At 38.6% G+C, this 15,101-nt stretch overlaps 1 protein-coding gene and 1 long non-coding RNA gene across 8 annotated transcripts in view; both read right to left on the bottom strand.

The window, feature by feature from the left end:
- Window positions 1-4,631, bottom strand: part of LOC148186012 (uncharacterized) — a 28,689-nt gene extending 24,058 nt beyond the window's left edge. For all 3 annotated transcript variants that reach the window (XR_015775413.1, XR_015775415.1, XR_015775414.1), the window contains exons 1-2: window positions 4,507-4,631; window positions 462-574 (exon numbers count right to left, since the gene is read on the bottom strand). This is a non-coding gene — a long non-coding RNA (uncharacterized LOC148186012). The remainder of the gene's footprint in view (window positions 1-461; window positions 575-4,506) is intronic.
- A 2,894-nt stretch (window positions 4,632-7,525) lies between these two features.
- rnpc3 (RNA-binding region (RNP1, RRM) containing 3) overlaps window positions 7,526-15,101 on the bottom strand; it is a 28,693-nt gene continuing 21,117 nt past the window's right edge. For 4 of the 5 annotated variants that reach the window (XM_088072164.1, XM_088072165.1, XM_088072163.1 and 1 more), the window contains 5 exons: window positions 12,571-12,665; window positions 12,371-12,429; window positions 11,069-11,201; window positions 8,425-8,502; window positions 7,577-7,878 (listed from right to left, as the gene is read on the bottom strand). In XM_088072164.1, the coding sequence (XP_087928290.1) occupies window positions 8,434-8,502; window positions 11,069-11,201; window positions 12,371-12,429; window positions 12,571-12,665 (356 nt within the window). In that variant the 3' untranslated portion in view covers window positions 7,577-7,878; window positions 8,425-8,433. The other variant, XM_088072161.1, reaches the window with a different exon arrangement.

Below are 15,101 nucleotides of genomic sequence, written 5' to 3'. Positions count from 1 at the left end.
TGCTTAAGGTCTGGATCAATACCTTTTCATTAAGTTCCAGCCTTACCTGAGCGCTGAGGCTAGGAAAACACTCTCTCATTCCCAACTGGTCAAATACAAAGGCTTGGTCAGTGGCCATACATGTCAAGCTATGGCGCTCAAGGTACCCCTCCACTGTCAGTTTTGGACATTCAGGGAAAGCCTGTCAATTTATGCTCAGTACATACATTATGTCTTTTCAAAAAAAATAAATAAATAAAAAAACTTTAATTTTCCCTGGACCTTTGAAGTTTACATTCGTTCAATTCAAAATGAACTTAGAAAGGAGACAAAAAAGGTATACTACTTTTTCAAGTCCTGCCTGACCACCAACCCTAAGCATTAGTATTTGACGACCTGGAAATGAACTCAACAGTCATGTCTTTCTTCAGAGTCACATTCAGCACCTTTAAAATAATTGATTTGGGCTTCTGGTAGCTCACCTGGTACAACATGTACGTTTCGTCCTCGCTGCAACAGCTGCAGGTTCGACTCCAATCTGCGACCCCTTGCTGCATATCCTTCCTCTCTCTCCCCCTTTCACGCTTCAGCTGTCCTATATGTAATAAAAGTCAAAAAATTATCTTTAAAAAATAAAATAATTGACTGACTTTAAGTTTATCACAGGACATGTACAGCAGTTTCCTGGTTGAAAGTCAGGGGCTTATTTGACAGATTCGCTTCCCCTCACAGCCGTCCTATGTTGAACTCAATCTTTATACCATGACATTTGCTTTGAGCGTTAGGAAGAGCAACCGCATGTTTCGTCTTATATCATCGCTATAGGCTGCCTCAGTGTGTCGTATCTGATGCTGAGGGCTACTGACCAAACAGCAGTATTTGACAAGTTGGGAGTGAGAGCATGTTGCCCAGAAATGTCCTGAATATAGCAAAGAAAGTAAGAGAATCCAGGCAGAGTCTCCGCAGATAAATACACCGCCACACACTTCTGTTGGGCCATAAATAATGGTTGAAAGGAATTACTTTTGTTTAAATCAATACATTTTTTTAGGAAAATCCTACAGTATACCTTTATTATTAGCATAAAATCAGATGACTTTGGGAACAGATGTGTAGCAGAGAAAGAAAAGTTGCCAAAAGAGAGACATCATTGTGCTTGGCTTGATCTGTGCCAAGAGAAATGGTGCCAAATTTGACCAAGATATACTACATCTCCATTAAACCTCACCGCTCAGTATTGATTGGCTTAAACTGTTTTCAATAAAACAAAACTGAGCAAAGCCTCTCCTCTCCCCTATATGCTTAGATATTTATGAAATCAAGCTGTGGCCCCTGAGAGCCCTGTGCTCCCCAACAGCTCCAGCCTATCACTCCCTGCAAGTGAACTCTACACGCTGCATTAATCACTAACATTAATTCACTTGGGGCCGGCAACCCCTGGTAACGCAGGTTCAATGTCAGTTTTAATGTCATCCAACAGCAAGGTTTCAAGTAGCGATACGCTGAGAGTCACAAGGGATGTCTGTTTTATTTTTGTACTAAATGCTTTCAAAGACATTTCAATTAACGTGTCAGCAGCACAGATTAGAGACCCTAGTGTTTCATATCCACATCTTTAGCTCAGTAAGCCATTCGGTTTTTTTTACATTATAACCATGATTAACTGATTTTTTAATTTTTTTTTTGTCGTTTAAGTTTTCTTTTTGGTATTGTTATTTAACTCTCATTTCTACCTGTTTACACCTTAGTTTGCCCATAATTCATACTAAGATTTTGCATCATCTGCTTTGTCACAGGTTAGTTTGAGTTTCAGTGGTGCTAAAAGGAAAGTATCCAAGCTTTCTAGAAAAAAAAAAATGTGATGCCAGTTTTAATGGCCTTCCTTAAATTCAAACTGATAAATATCTGACAAATAAAGCCCATTAAGCTGCATGTTGAAACAGGGATTTTAAAAAATCACATCCATTAGTTGCTTGTATGTGTTGTTGGCACCAACATCAAGTAACAGAAAATCACTCCTCTGATTAAAATCCTCGGGGCTGAGCCAAATTCATGAGCCAAATTACTAACAAATTTGTGCATAATGCAATTGCATTTGATAAACAATATAAATATTTCTGAGGTAGATAGAAACTAAATAAATCTGCAAGTCTTTCACATTTCATCTGTTAGGAACAAGCAGAGGCAGAAATGCTGATAAAAATGGGAACTTGATTACCTTCATTGTTCTTCATTAACACAGTAAAAAAACAATTTCACAACAATTTATATTTTAGCCAGCATAATTCTAAAATGATGTAGTTTGAAAGCTTTGTCTGGCACAATACTAAAAGTACTACAGTGAATAAAACGCTCTTACCCTTATGTTTTTATGTAAACAGTACACGTACATGCGCAGGCTTGTACCTTATTCATCAAAGAACCAGATGTTTTCCAAGTTAATCTTTTGTATTGATGATTCATCCGTTATGTTAAGGGGGGATTATGGCTCCTAGCAGATTCCTCCTTTAAGAACTCCCTCCAAAAGCAGAACCTTTTCCGCCAAATGCAACTGCATAACCAGTAGGGGATTAGAGTGGGGACAAGGTGGGGCGCCGTCCTCCTTGTTTTTACAAAATGACCAAAATGCATCCCTCTTGTTAAATTGCTATCCCTCTCCATCGCTCAAGTCCAGACAAAGATACTGCCCTTTAGTGCGGCACAGCATTTGTTTCACAGAGTTAGCGGATCGCTCAGCAATTGCATGCATCAAATCATCTCATGTGATGCTACTCAGACAATGAAATCTGTGAATCCTGACAAGCAATGCGACTTCAGCTTCTGATCAAGAAAGGGCAGACTCTTACATGTTTACTCTTCCTACAGGATGTTCAAAACCGGTACGACTCATTTTACATTCCAAGGCCGTGGTGATTTTTAAAAGCAGCAGTGTGATGCACCACTACGAGACAAAGCACAGAGCGTCTTTTGTCGAACACACCTACTCAGGTCTGGCCTGAGGACACAGAAAATTAAATATTTTAGATTGATCAATCAATCATCACATTATAGTAGGTGCAACTCCAGTGAAATGGCACTGAACCACTGAATCCTGACACAAGTTAGACATTTGTCAGGAGGGTAGGGGGTGCGGATGGGTCCTAAGCATTTGTTGAAAGTTTCAAAATTTCTTCACTGTTTCTTGCCCCGCTTGCCTGGCATTATTCAAACATTTCAGATTCAAATTCTAAACATAATTTCAGCTGGCATACAGGAAAGAAAAGATGAACCCAGGGAGAAAATTACATAACGTAAGTGACAGTAAACAAAACACTGTCACATGTTGATGCATTATAGAGCTATGTTACAGAAATTAATTTGCCATTATGTTACGTGAGAGGTCATCCATGCAAGATTCAATTTCATTACACATGACAAAATTCCATGACTTTTCCAAAACTTTCAGTTACTTTACTAATTCCATGACTTATCTCGGCCTGGAAAATCTGATTAGTAAATTCCATGACTTTTCCAGGTTTTTCATGTGCATGGGAACCCTGAAATACAAATGACATTCTGTTTATTCAGGATTATGTGCTTCATTTTTCATTTTGCAATAATGATGATTCATGACTCACTCATGACTATACATCGTGCCAGTTATTACACAACTACTTACTAAAGAAATCAATGACTTACAATAAAATAATGATTCAAAAATGATGTCATTGACTTAAAGTGATATTATTATTTTTGCCAAGCATCTATGATCAAAACTAGATCCACAGCAGCAGTCTGAATGTCGCAATAGACCAATCAGAGTCAGGTATTCAACAAAGCTGTCATAAAAATGGTCAGTTTCTCAATTTATAGTGTCTCGGACTGAACCTTTGTTGTCAGATGTAAGAAACCAGTGCTTTGCCAACACAGCTAATCCCAGAGCAACACAGCAAACATGCTTATATACTGTGCTGCAGTGGCATGGGGAATGGACTGACTCAAAGACAGAGTGATGATGTGTACTGGTGCATTAGTATTCAGTTCCAGTAAAAACAGAAGCTTGCATTGCACCAGGCCAAACAAAACCTTGACAATAGAGCACAGAAGCCCACAGGTAAATTCAGACATCGATGTCGTCATTGGCGGTGTCTAGAGAAACCTCATGGCCTGGGGCATGTTTATGTAGCCTGAAGTGTTTCTGGCATTTTCTTTTAAATGTCTTAAAAAAGATTATGAGTAAACACTGCACTCAATTTGTAAAAGTAGTGCGTACGGAGGCAGAAGTGGAGGTTGACTTTTCCTGGTCACAGAGTGACCAGGAAAAGGGCCACTTGTGCTTAAAGTCCAACATGTACCCAGCCACCCTGCATCCAGCAAACACAATGCAAACCTGGCTGAACCTCAAATAAGAAACATATCATCATGATATTACTTCTGGGTAGCTGCGGTATTAAACAGAGGTGGTGGCTGTGCAGGGGAAAGGCAGAACATACATCTCTATCTGCGTCCACTTACAAAAGGTTATCTTTCATATTGCTCAAATGTTACCTGATAAATGTCCTGGTAACTCTCAATATTTCCACTGCGGGTGGCACATTTGTCATCGTTGAGATGGCGGGCAGAGTAGGGCACAGATGGGAACTCCTCCCTCACGCTGGCGTTGACGTATGAGCTGTGGGTCGAACCAGACGAGCACATGTGATTGATAATGCATTGTGGCTGGATCTTAACCAGAAAGAGGCTGAACTCATGAGCAGGGCTGCTGGGACTTAATGAACTACAACAGATTTTTATAGAAAAGTTACACAAAAGTAAAATCAGGAGAGATGCGATGGATTTCACATGCAACATGATCTGACTTTTTTTTTTTTTTTGCAAATCAGGTTGCCTGTCTCTGGAAACCATTACAGTAAATCAATGAATTAAAGTTGCATCTCAGCAGCTTTATTCAAAGGAGCTTTTGTCTGTTATAAGATGCACACAATATGCTCATTTTGCAATTGAAGGAGGCACAGATAATTTTTTAATTATGGTGCACACCCCATTAACCCACAATTGTTGCATGTGCAGATTATAGTGCTGTTAAATCACCTAGTAGCTGCACAGTCACTACGCTCACATAAAGGGTAACTTTGATGAAACATGGCTATGGTATGTCATTCAAATTGTCAGCTAACACTGAGGTATTCATTAAAATAGATTACATGTTATTGACTCACGTGACAATATGTGCATGTGCATGGACAGATCTGCATCATAGGGAAGAGAGAGGAGGCATTTTCAAAACAATTTTAAACAAGTAAACACTTGGTGGTTAAATAAAATCAGTAAGGTTTTTGCATTGCCCTCTTCATAAGGAGATCAACTCTCTTTTAAAAACTCCCCCCCTTCTGCAAGATCTGAACAGGGAGGTGTAACTACAAAGGTTACATGACAATAGCTGTGATGATATTCCTGGTTAGCCACAGAGCACTGCGTGCCTTCTGGCTTGTCAGTTAATTAGATTAGCCTGTGGTATCCTGAATTATTTTAAGGCAGCAGTATCATTCAAAGATTCTTAAAGGGGTTCAAACAGGAGCGCTTAGTTTGGTTTTGGAGCCACGGGATTCCCGAGCTGAAACAATACTAAAATTTGAATGGGATGTGGTCAAACTGTGAAAAAAGATACAGGGTTCAGAAAAGTTAACTGTCTGATACATTGTAAGTGATAAAGCCAATCATTAGATTTTACTTTTGTGAAATTTGAACCCATATATATATATATATACATATACACATATATATATACATATACACACATATATATATATATATATATATATATATATATATATATATATATATATATATATATATATATATATATATATATATATATATATATATATATATATATATATATATATATATATATATATATATATATATATATATATATGTATATGTATATATATATATACACACACACACACACACACACACACACATATATATATATATATTTTCTTGCCCTGCGTGCCTGGCCTTTTTCAAACATGTCAGATTCAAACTTAATTCAAACATGATGCATAATGATAAAGCAACATCATCAACATAGTGTATATTGCAGCTATGTTACATCGACAACTACAGCAAATACATTTGTTGTTGTGTTACATTACATGGAAGGTTATCCATGTAAGATTACTGTAACGACAATACATGACATTTCCAAAACTTTCAATGATTTTTACTAATTCCATAACTTCCCAAGCCTGAAAAATGTGATCATGAAATTCCATGACTTTTCCAGGTTTTCCAAGACTTTGGGAAACCTGTAAATAAATAGCACGACAGCCAAAAAAGTCACTTTGCTTCAGGATCAGTGATATAGAATTGCTGCAAAGGTACAGCTAGTATAGCAGGGCAATAAAACGGTAGCTGAACAGGAGGAAATGACACTTCAAAATAAAAGCCCTGTGCCGAAATTCAAAATTGTTGGGTTTTTTTTACAAACTTGACATGCTTGGGAGTCACTCGTGATCCATCAGGAATGGACCAACAACCCATCAGTTGGGAACCACTGATTTATTGAACAATTGACACCAAGCCATTAAATCAGGCCGGTCCTTTATCCTTTGCAGCAGGGGAACTCTATATGTTATTGTTGTACTTTAAAAGAACATTTTTTGTGTATTTTTGGAGATTTTTGAGAGCTCCCACACAGTAAGAGTGTTCTTGCACCAGCTGAGCTGTGTGCCACTGTCATGCTTGTTCTAGTGTGCTTTAAGTTTTTACTGTAGGTGTACCAGTAAGCTCCATTCCTCCTATTTTAGATACAAGCAGGGAGCTTCAGTGATGCTCACATTTCTGTTCTTTCATGCGGGCAAAGGGAACTTTTTTTGTGTTCTAGCTAAAATATGAGATGCTCCAGTGTTGCCACTGTTAAGGACCTGACGCAAAATAAGTGGGGCTGCTTTTATGTCTGTCGTCAAACCACCGAAGCGGTGTAAAACTGAATCAAACCACACTGGCCAGCCGCTCACCACAGCAATTTAATCTTTTCCCACTTCAGATGTCTTAAAGATCAGACATTACAAACTTTAATTTAGCTGTGATTGACATGCACCCAGTACACTCCCAGTATTGCTTACACCAAAAGAGGACAAAAAACAATTTGATTTCCAAATCTTCAGTTATGATGGCTGTTGAGGGGAGAAGTTCACCCTCCAAGGTTTACTCTCTATAATCACACAGATGGGGCCAGCCAGGGATTGTAAAGGTAAGCTAACCCAGTCCCAGCAATTTCCCACAGACTGCAGTCTGTTTGCTTTGTTTGCTGTCTCCTCAGGACTGTGGTTTTTCCACTGTGTTGACAGCCTACCATCTGCTGCAGAGCCAATCTAGATCTCATATACCTTCGCCAGTCTGTGTTTACTCTGCTGCCAGGACTTTAAGTTTGGGACTACACATAATCAGTTATGATAGTTTGACTGAAGCGTACCCGCAAACTGTGACATGTGTTTGAAGCTTTGATTGGAAGAAAAACATGACAAAGTTATCTTAATAAAATACTTTTTATTTAGTAAAAAAAAAAAAAAAAAGGAAGAGGATGACATCTGACGACCATCACCTGAAAGTCAGTCAAACAAGGTGGAGAAAAGTGTAAAGAGACGGTTGAGAGACGCAAAAATAGAACAGCTTTACAGAGTGTGCACAAAAAATATTTCAGAGGACAAACAGTGAGAGACAAAACAAAACAAAACAAAAGCTGGTACTCAGTCTTTTTAAATTCAGACTACATTGTAGGTTAAGTTGTTTCAAGTTCCAATTGTGCTACAATAAAACTGCCCCACATTTACTTTAGGTTTTTTTTTCAAAGGATATGCCAGAATAAGGATACAAAAGGTTCTGCTGGGCCACAATATCAAGCCATGGCATCTTGAATAAATGAATGAAATAAACACAAATGTAAAAAGAAAGCATCATGACAAGAAGGCTTGTTTTTTGCAAATGAAACAGATACACTATAACTTGATCGCATACTGTGCAGGAATCGTTGGTCACCATTTGTGTACAGCATTGCTGGTGAAAAGTGAAAGTGAAAACCAACCCCAGATTTACTCCACTTGGCGCTTCGCTTTGCTATTTTTGATTTCTTTGTTCTGTCGTGTCTGTGATTTTTGTAGTTTCCTCTTGGATAGGTGCTGCTTACAGTTTATAAAGTCCCGACCTTACCTGTGCGCTGTGTCCAGGACCGTTTTGGACATGGCAAAATAAAAGGAAAATAAAAAAATCCAGGCAGAAGGCAGAGTCTCTGCAGCCATCATAAACTGCTAGTGTGTCATAGTGATGACCCAGAGGGATAACTTTTGTATCAGTCTATACGCTGCTTTTTAGGAACACTGCATAGTATACCTTTGATGAAAACTCAGTTTTCATTTTTCTATTCTCTTTTTGCACCTCATGCTTCAGTGTTTCACTCACCTGTTAAATTCATCGTTGTTTCGGTCCTTTCTTAGAAGCTGTGTTGTCTTCTTTTGGTCTGGCGGATCTGGCGAATTGCTGTAAATGTATCGTTAAGGTCTGTAGGCAGCAAATGTTTTCATTAAACAGACAAAGGTTTGCTCTCACTTTAACCTCTAAGCATTTTTTTTCAGGCAAGGACCTGTAGCTTCTTTTAAGTAAAGAAAGTTATTCAACATATAATCCTTCACAGTCAACAGATCTGCTTTCTCCGTCTGCTCCCATTAATAATCTCTACGACTATAATTCAATTTTGGTTATCAACAAATGTATAAAGCCAATTTCAGCTTTAGGCACAGGTTCACAGACGGATAATCACAGCCTAATATTTTATATCCTACTCATATACTATAATGCTCAACTCCCACAGTTGTATGAAGCAGCTTTAAGCCACAGGGGCCCACTTCCTTGTGACACTTGCCGCCTCATATGAATTTAATTTGAGAAAAGGTCGCAGCTGTTTGCACAGAAATGCCAGAAGACTACTGGCCAAAAACGGACCTATTAAGATCTCGAGTCTCCTGCTTTCTTGAGTTTGGCTCACTTTCTCAGTGACAACTACTGTCATTCACGTGGATTGATACATTTTGCAAAGCTTTGGCTCATGTGCCAGGTGAAATAAAGGGGGAGGGCACAGATGTGTGAAAGGCTGTCCCGTAGTGCTGTCTCTTAATAAACCTGACACTTTATACTACTAGCATTTCGTGCAGGTTTTTTCTTCCAGCTCACTAATTTTAGTAGCAGGCTGTTTGAGGATTCTCTGGCAAGTGCCACACTGCAGTCTCTAGCTAGCACTGAAAAAATCATTATAGGGAATCTAAACTGGGACCGGCTGTCCTCTGCCTATGACTGCTTAAAAAGACATCTGTACCAAAATGAACCTTGCTCGACTTTATGATGCTCCAAATAGAATATACTCCCTCCCCCCCAAAAAATCCAAGTTGATTCTGTAACATGTTCTAGTTGCTACCTGTGAGCATGCTTGCAGTGCTTGTGTGGGCTAATGTGGGCTAGCTACTGCACGTCACCACCCATTTAAAGTTGTAATAAACACAAACACAAGGGATTCTCAGGAAACAATGCATGTAGGAACACGCCATCTCAAAGCACCTATTATATCAAACTAATATAGCTGATAGATAATGCAGCTTGCACATCCAACATACAGTGCTTGAAAATCTATAAACCACTAAACTCGAGTTAGCAAAGAAAATTTCAAACTTCCAAACCACCTCTTTGATGGCTGAACGGTGACCTAATATCTGTCACCTTACCTGGAATATAACTACATGCAGCAAAACATCTTCAACTAAATTACATTGCAGACTCTCAAGTTCACTCTTTGAACTCAAAGCCTAATATGCTGTCACCAAGCTAATTGGTTATGGGCTGCACATTAAAATGCCATCAAAATCAATAGCCTTGTTCTATTAGACAAGTTCAAAGGTTGATGTGCAATTATCGGTGTTGCGCTGAGGAAAAACAGGTGGCGGTTCAGGGCTGCCAGAAATTAGTCCTCGTCTTCCTGAAGGCATGGAGGACCGAAGCCAACAACACATCTGTGACACGGGGTGTCCACCTAATAATCTTCACACAACACCTCCTAACTGCCCCTTTGTATATGTTTAGTGGCATTTGATCTTGCGGCATCAGTCTAGACCTTTCCTAATAGGGCACACTTGCAGGATATACTTTTTATTTACTTTTTTTAAACATATTGCCTAAAACTTGGCAAGAAAAATGTTTACTTCTTGATTTAATATAAAATAGCCTGGTGGTGTGGAACAGGTAAAATATTACACACCAACAGAAAGCCAGACTTTTTAAGTACAAGCCAGTCTATAGGTCTTGTATTTTGGGGTGCCATCTATGTGCCTCACTCACAGCTTAAAGAGTGACTAAACCTCCAAAACACTTTTTTTCAGTTGAAAATTATTACATATGGGTATTAAGCAGTGTTATTGATTGATTCAGGTCCAACTCTTGACAATCGTGTGCAAAGTATTAAAATTCTACATATTGTGTATACATATGCATAGTGACTGCCTACCAAAGGTTAAAACCTGGCTACTGCAAGTGAATTTTGCTTTGGGACGCTCAGCTTCAGTAAGCCTCTTTTCGTCACCAACCAAGCGCCCTGCCGCTGCCGCCTTGTCACCAACCTACCTACCAACTGACCCCACCCTTTTTGTTAGTCTTTAAGTCTGCAAAGGAACTTGCTCTCATTTAAATAGCTTTTTTCCTTCAGTTGGTGGAGCGGGCGCACCATGTAAAGAGGCTCCAGGGCGTAGTCTCGCTGCAGCAGCCACGTGTTCGATTCTGGCCTCTGCCCTTTGCAGCATGTCATCCCCTCTCTCTCCGCCTTTCACTCTCAAGCTACCCTATCAAATAAAGGCAAGAACCCAAAAAAATAATCTGAATAAAAATCAAAAATTTTAAAAACTTCTTTTAAGTGACTGATCATTTAAAATAATGTACCAGTAAAAAGAACTATTTATATACTCTATGCTTTCCAAATAACCAAACCATATCAAATAAGCCTAGATTTTCACTCCTTACATAATCTTGTCCTTGTTTGATCTTGCGAGAGGGGGTTAAAGGATACAACGACAAGGGGTTTGTCATAGAGAACGTAGCCGTTGGTTTCCCGCAGGGCTTTCTCTGCACTCTGCTCACTAGGGAGTCCAACGAAGGCCTGCCCTTTCATCCGTCCCTCCTTCATTAACACAATGTCAAACCTGAAGAGAAAAAAAACACAGCGGGGACACATCATTATCACTCCCGGCTTGTGGCCGAGCAGAGTCAAGCTTATACTGCAGCATTCAGTGTTACAAGAGCAATATGCTATCTGCTTCTTTAACCATGTAAAATAGTGGTTGCCAATCATGTTTTACTGAGATGCAACAACCTGCAGCTTTCTATTCCAACCAATGCGTTTGCAACTTTACCCAAAGAGAAGCAACTATGTGCATAAAACACCAGTTTTGAGTGAATAAGTTTTTTTGTCCACAACTCTGCCCCCAGTGAAACACTTGAACAAGAAAAAATCTCTTATTTTTCCCCTTAATTTTTCATTTGGCAAAAAAATTCTGGATTACAGCCAACCGTTGTCTGGGTGAAGGAAGCCTGGCTAAACCAAACTTTATTTTATAATTGCAAATGGGGATGCACCAGAATATCAGCACATTATTGGTATTGGCAGATATTGGCTTAAAAATTAAATATCTGAATTGGCCAACATGCTGATTTTTTCTGATATCAGAAACTGTTATATATTCTTTTTTATTGACAAAGTGAACATGCATAAAACATCAACCCTAAGTTGAAGTATTTCAAAACATCAAAACATGAATTTGCATATGACTGCAACTCTATAAGCAACTCTTCAGTAAAGTATTTGGTTGAAATGAAAACCAGACTTTTCAGTTAAGATAGGATATTTAAAATTTGGCAGTATATAGGTTAGGATAAATTTGCATAAGAAATTCACTAGCTCACATAACCTCTGGTAACCCTCAAACAGGGAAAAAAGCCACAATTTAAAGATAGGCTACCAAAGGACAAACTGTTTGTCTGGCAGAGTTGCAGCTCTCTATTTATCACCTACATCTGTGTTCAGACTCTGGCCCTCCACTCAACATAAGCTTAGTTTGATGACTCAGGTGGAATATTCATTTGAAGTACTGCTGATGCACAAACATAAAATGTCCCTCATGATCTCTATGTCAGGTTAGATACTTATTAATAACACAACACACAGTCAGCATGAATTACTGAAAACTCTCAAAGGAAAGTGACAAATTGCTAGAGTCAAAAATAGCTCATGAAGATGGGACGGGGTGAAGTGACACGCAAGCCATGCCGATAAGAAATCAAGTCAGGATCATCCGGATGGAGGTTTACATACATGTTTCTCTCTGCTTCTGACAGAGGGTTGACAAATCTCCCATATATGTACTTCAGGTCCTGAAAGATAGAGAATGAAAAGTCAATATGTGGGTATGAATGCATGACGTATGATGACGTGTAATGGTCTTAAGCCAAACTCCACAATAAACATCATATCCAGTGAAACCAAAGTGGGTCAAGTGCTATAAATGTACCTACCTTCTCTTCCACTTGCTTTGCGATATTCTTCACGTACAGTCTGCAGGTTGGCTCGCCCGGTTCATAATTTTTAAACACAGACATCCTTTTTATCTCTATTTGAAAAGAAAGAAGAAGAAAAAAACTGATGCAAGGTGCATTTCAAAAACAGGTACAAAGGATCATCACAGAGCTGCCCGTACATACATAAAGGTGAAATTCAAAGTCATTGCAGCTCAATACCATCCACTCAATGTTTTATTTAATATAGAGTGGGGTAAAGAACCAGGGTAAGAGGTGCGCTGAGACATTAAAGCAATGATCACATGTTTGATCCCAGCACCTTCCAGCCAGTTCATTTTGTGTATAGCTTGGGCAGATTATATCTCAGCTGTGTACTGTATTTCAGCAGGAAACATGCCTGAGCACAGTGCACAAAATGTGAAGTAAATAAATAATTTGAGTCATATGAAGTGAATGTCAGGAGGAAATAATTATGGTTGTCTGAAATTAGGAATGTGGAGATTATAATGTAGAAAACTTTCCCAAATTTCAAATGTTTCAACATACACACTTCTCAGGGTTCCCACACATTTTAATAATGAATTTTCAAAGCTTTTTCATAATATTTTACCCATTTCCAAGACTTGATTTAAGCAGTTTAAAATGGGTAGGCCTATAAACGTGCACTTCCAAGGCATTTGTGAATAAGCAAACTGCTTTCACCTGCTACCTGTAATCACAAGTTAGACATTCCTGCTGGCAATGAGTTGCATATGTCAACTGACCGGAACAGCACATATGAGTACTTTGCAAAATGTCAGTGCTGTACCTCTTTTTGGAGGACAGAAAACCAAGATCCAAACAATGGTCAAGCAATGATGCACTACATTTTTTAAATACATTGTAATTTGCATATTTGACATGTTTCGGGAATGTTATGAAAATAATTTAAACAACAGCCAAAACAATGTATATTCAAAACTTTTAAAAAACACCCAGGTAATTCCAAAGCATTTCCAGGCCTGGAAAATAGTTTTTCTAATTTAATCTAATAATTTTTCCAGGACTTTCAAGACCGTGGGAACTCTGACTTTCAGTTCAGTGCTTGCTTTGTTCTTAGATTTACATTATAGAAAAAAAAAAAAATCTTTAAATGTGGATTCAGGTGTTACAGAGTTATAAAGATTCATTTTAAAATATACTACGCAGGAATTGTTAGCCACTGTTTGTATACAAAAAAACCAGCGAAAGTGGGATTACTTTTGTTTGAGTCTATACAATGATTAAGCCTGGATATCAGGGTGGTTGAAACATTAACAGTTGATACATTCAGATGACACTGTATCTATTGAAATGATTATATGAGAATTACTCCACTTGTCTCTGTTATACATCTTAATATGTCTTGAAGAAATAACCCACACTGGTTTTTTTGACAGCAATGGTGACCAGTGGTCATTGCTTTTATAGTTTGCACTCAGCACTGGGCACTGTCCAAACACAACAAGACAGTAATGACAGCCAGCAGCTAATTACCGACAGCAGAAATTTGCAATTCTGAGAGCCAAACAACTATTTTACATCTCTCCTCAGTCCTCATCATCTTAGGGTGATTTTAATTTAAGAAAAGTAATGCTGATGTTAAACTTTTTTAGCACAAGCTCCTCTTTCTTGGAGGGATCTATCAGTTTCTTTTGAATAGTCTGATTCTATGCAGTTGGCACCAGTTTTTTTTTCTTCAGCCATGGTGGCTCTCACTGCTCACACTAACTGCCAAATTTCTCTAATATGCATTTCAAACAAACCACTGTTGCTGCTTCCATTCTTCTTGCGTCACTTCGACACAGAACAGGGTTTGTGAGGACGGAAGGAGAATGTTATTAACAGAAAATGCAAAAGCTTTTTTAAGGTTATATGGTTTCTGTTGTACAGTATCAATCTGCAATACACAGCATCAATATAAAACATTTGCTTCCATGAAAATACAAAGTTTGGACTTTTATTGAAATAACTTTCCTCACCTGAAACAATAATTTCTTCCCCTTAATCAGTGTTTTTTTTCTTTCCTGTCTCTATCAATTTCAGGCTTTTCTGGTATTCAAAGTTATTTCCTCTCAAACAGGCAAAGAACATACGTTAGTTTGCCGTTGGCTGTTGTCTTTGCAGTGTGTTCAAGTGCAACGTTTGGCGATACACAGGCACAGGGTGGCAGCAGTGTACTGGTTTCAAGGTAGTATTAAAATTGATGGTTATCATATTATAGACATTTGCTTATCTATGGCACTGAAAAGAAAAAAACCCTGCCCAGACGACACAGCAGTCACAGCCACTAGTTCTTTGATGTCGGTTTGGTGTGTCTGGGCCTCCAGACACGCTCTGATTGTCACTTAACTCGGTAAGGGCAATGATATCACTTCCTTGATACTAACACCATGTCTTTAAGGTGGGAGTAAATGGAAGTATTCACAGTAAACCCACACAAAAATTGAGAAAAACATGCAAACTGCACACAAGATGGCCTCATTGTTTGGACCAAGAAGCATCTTTGC

The sequence above is a fragment of the Plectropomus leopardus genome, chromosome 21 (assembly GCF_026936395.1).
Source record: "Plectropomus leopardus strain MGB_pleo_1.0 chromosome 21, ASM2693639v1, whole genome shotgun sequence".
Classification (NCBI taxonomy): domain Eukaryota; kingdom Metazoa; phylum Chordata; class Actinopteri; order Perciformes; family Serranidae; genus Plectropomus; species Plectropomus leopardus.
This window is presented reverse-complemented; position numbering and strand designations above follow the sequence as displayed.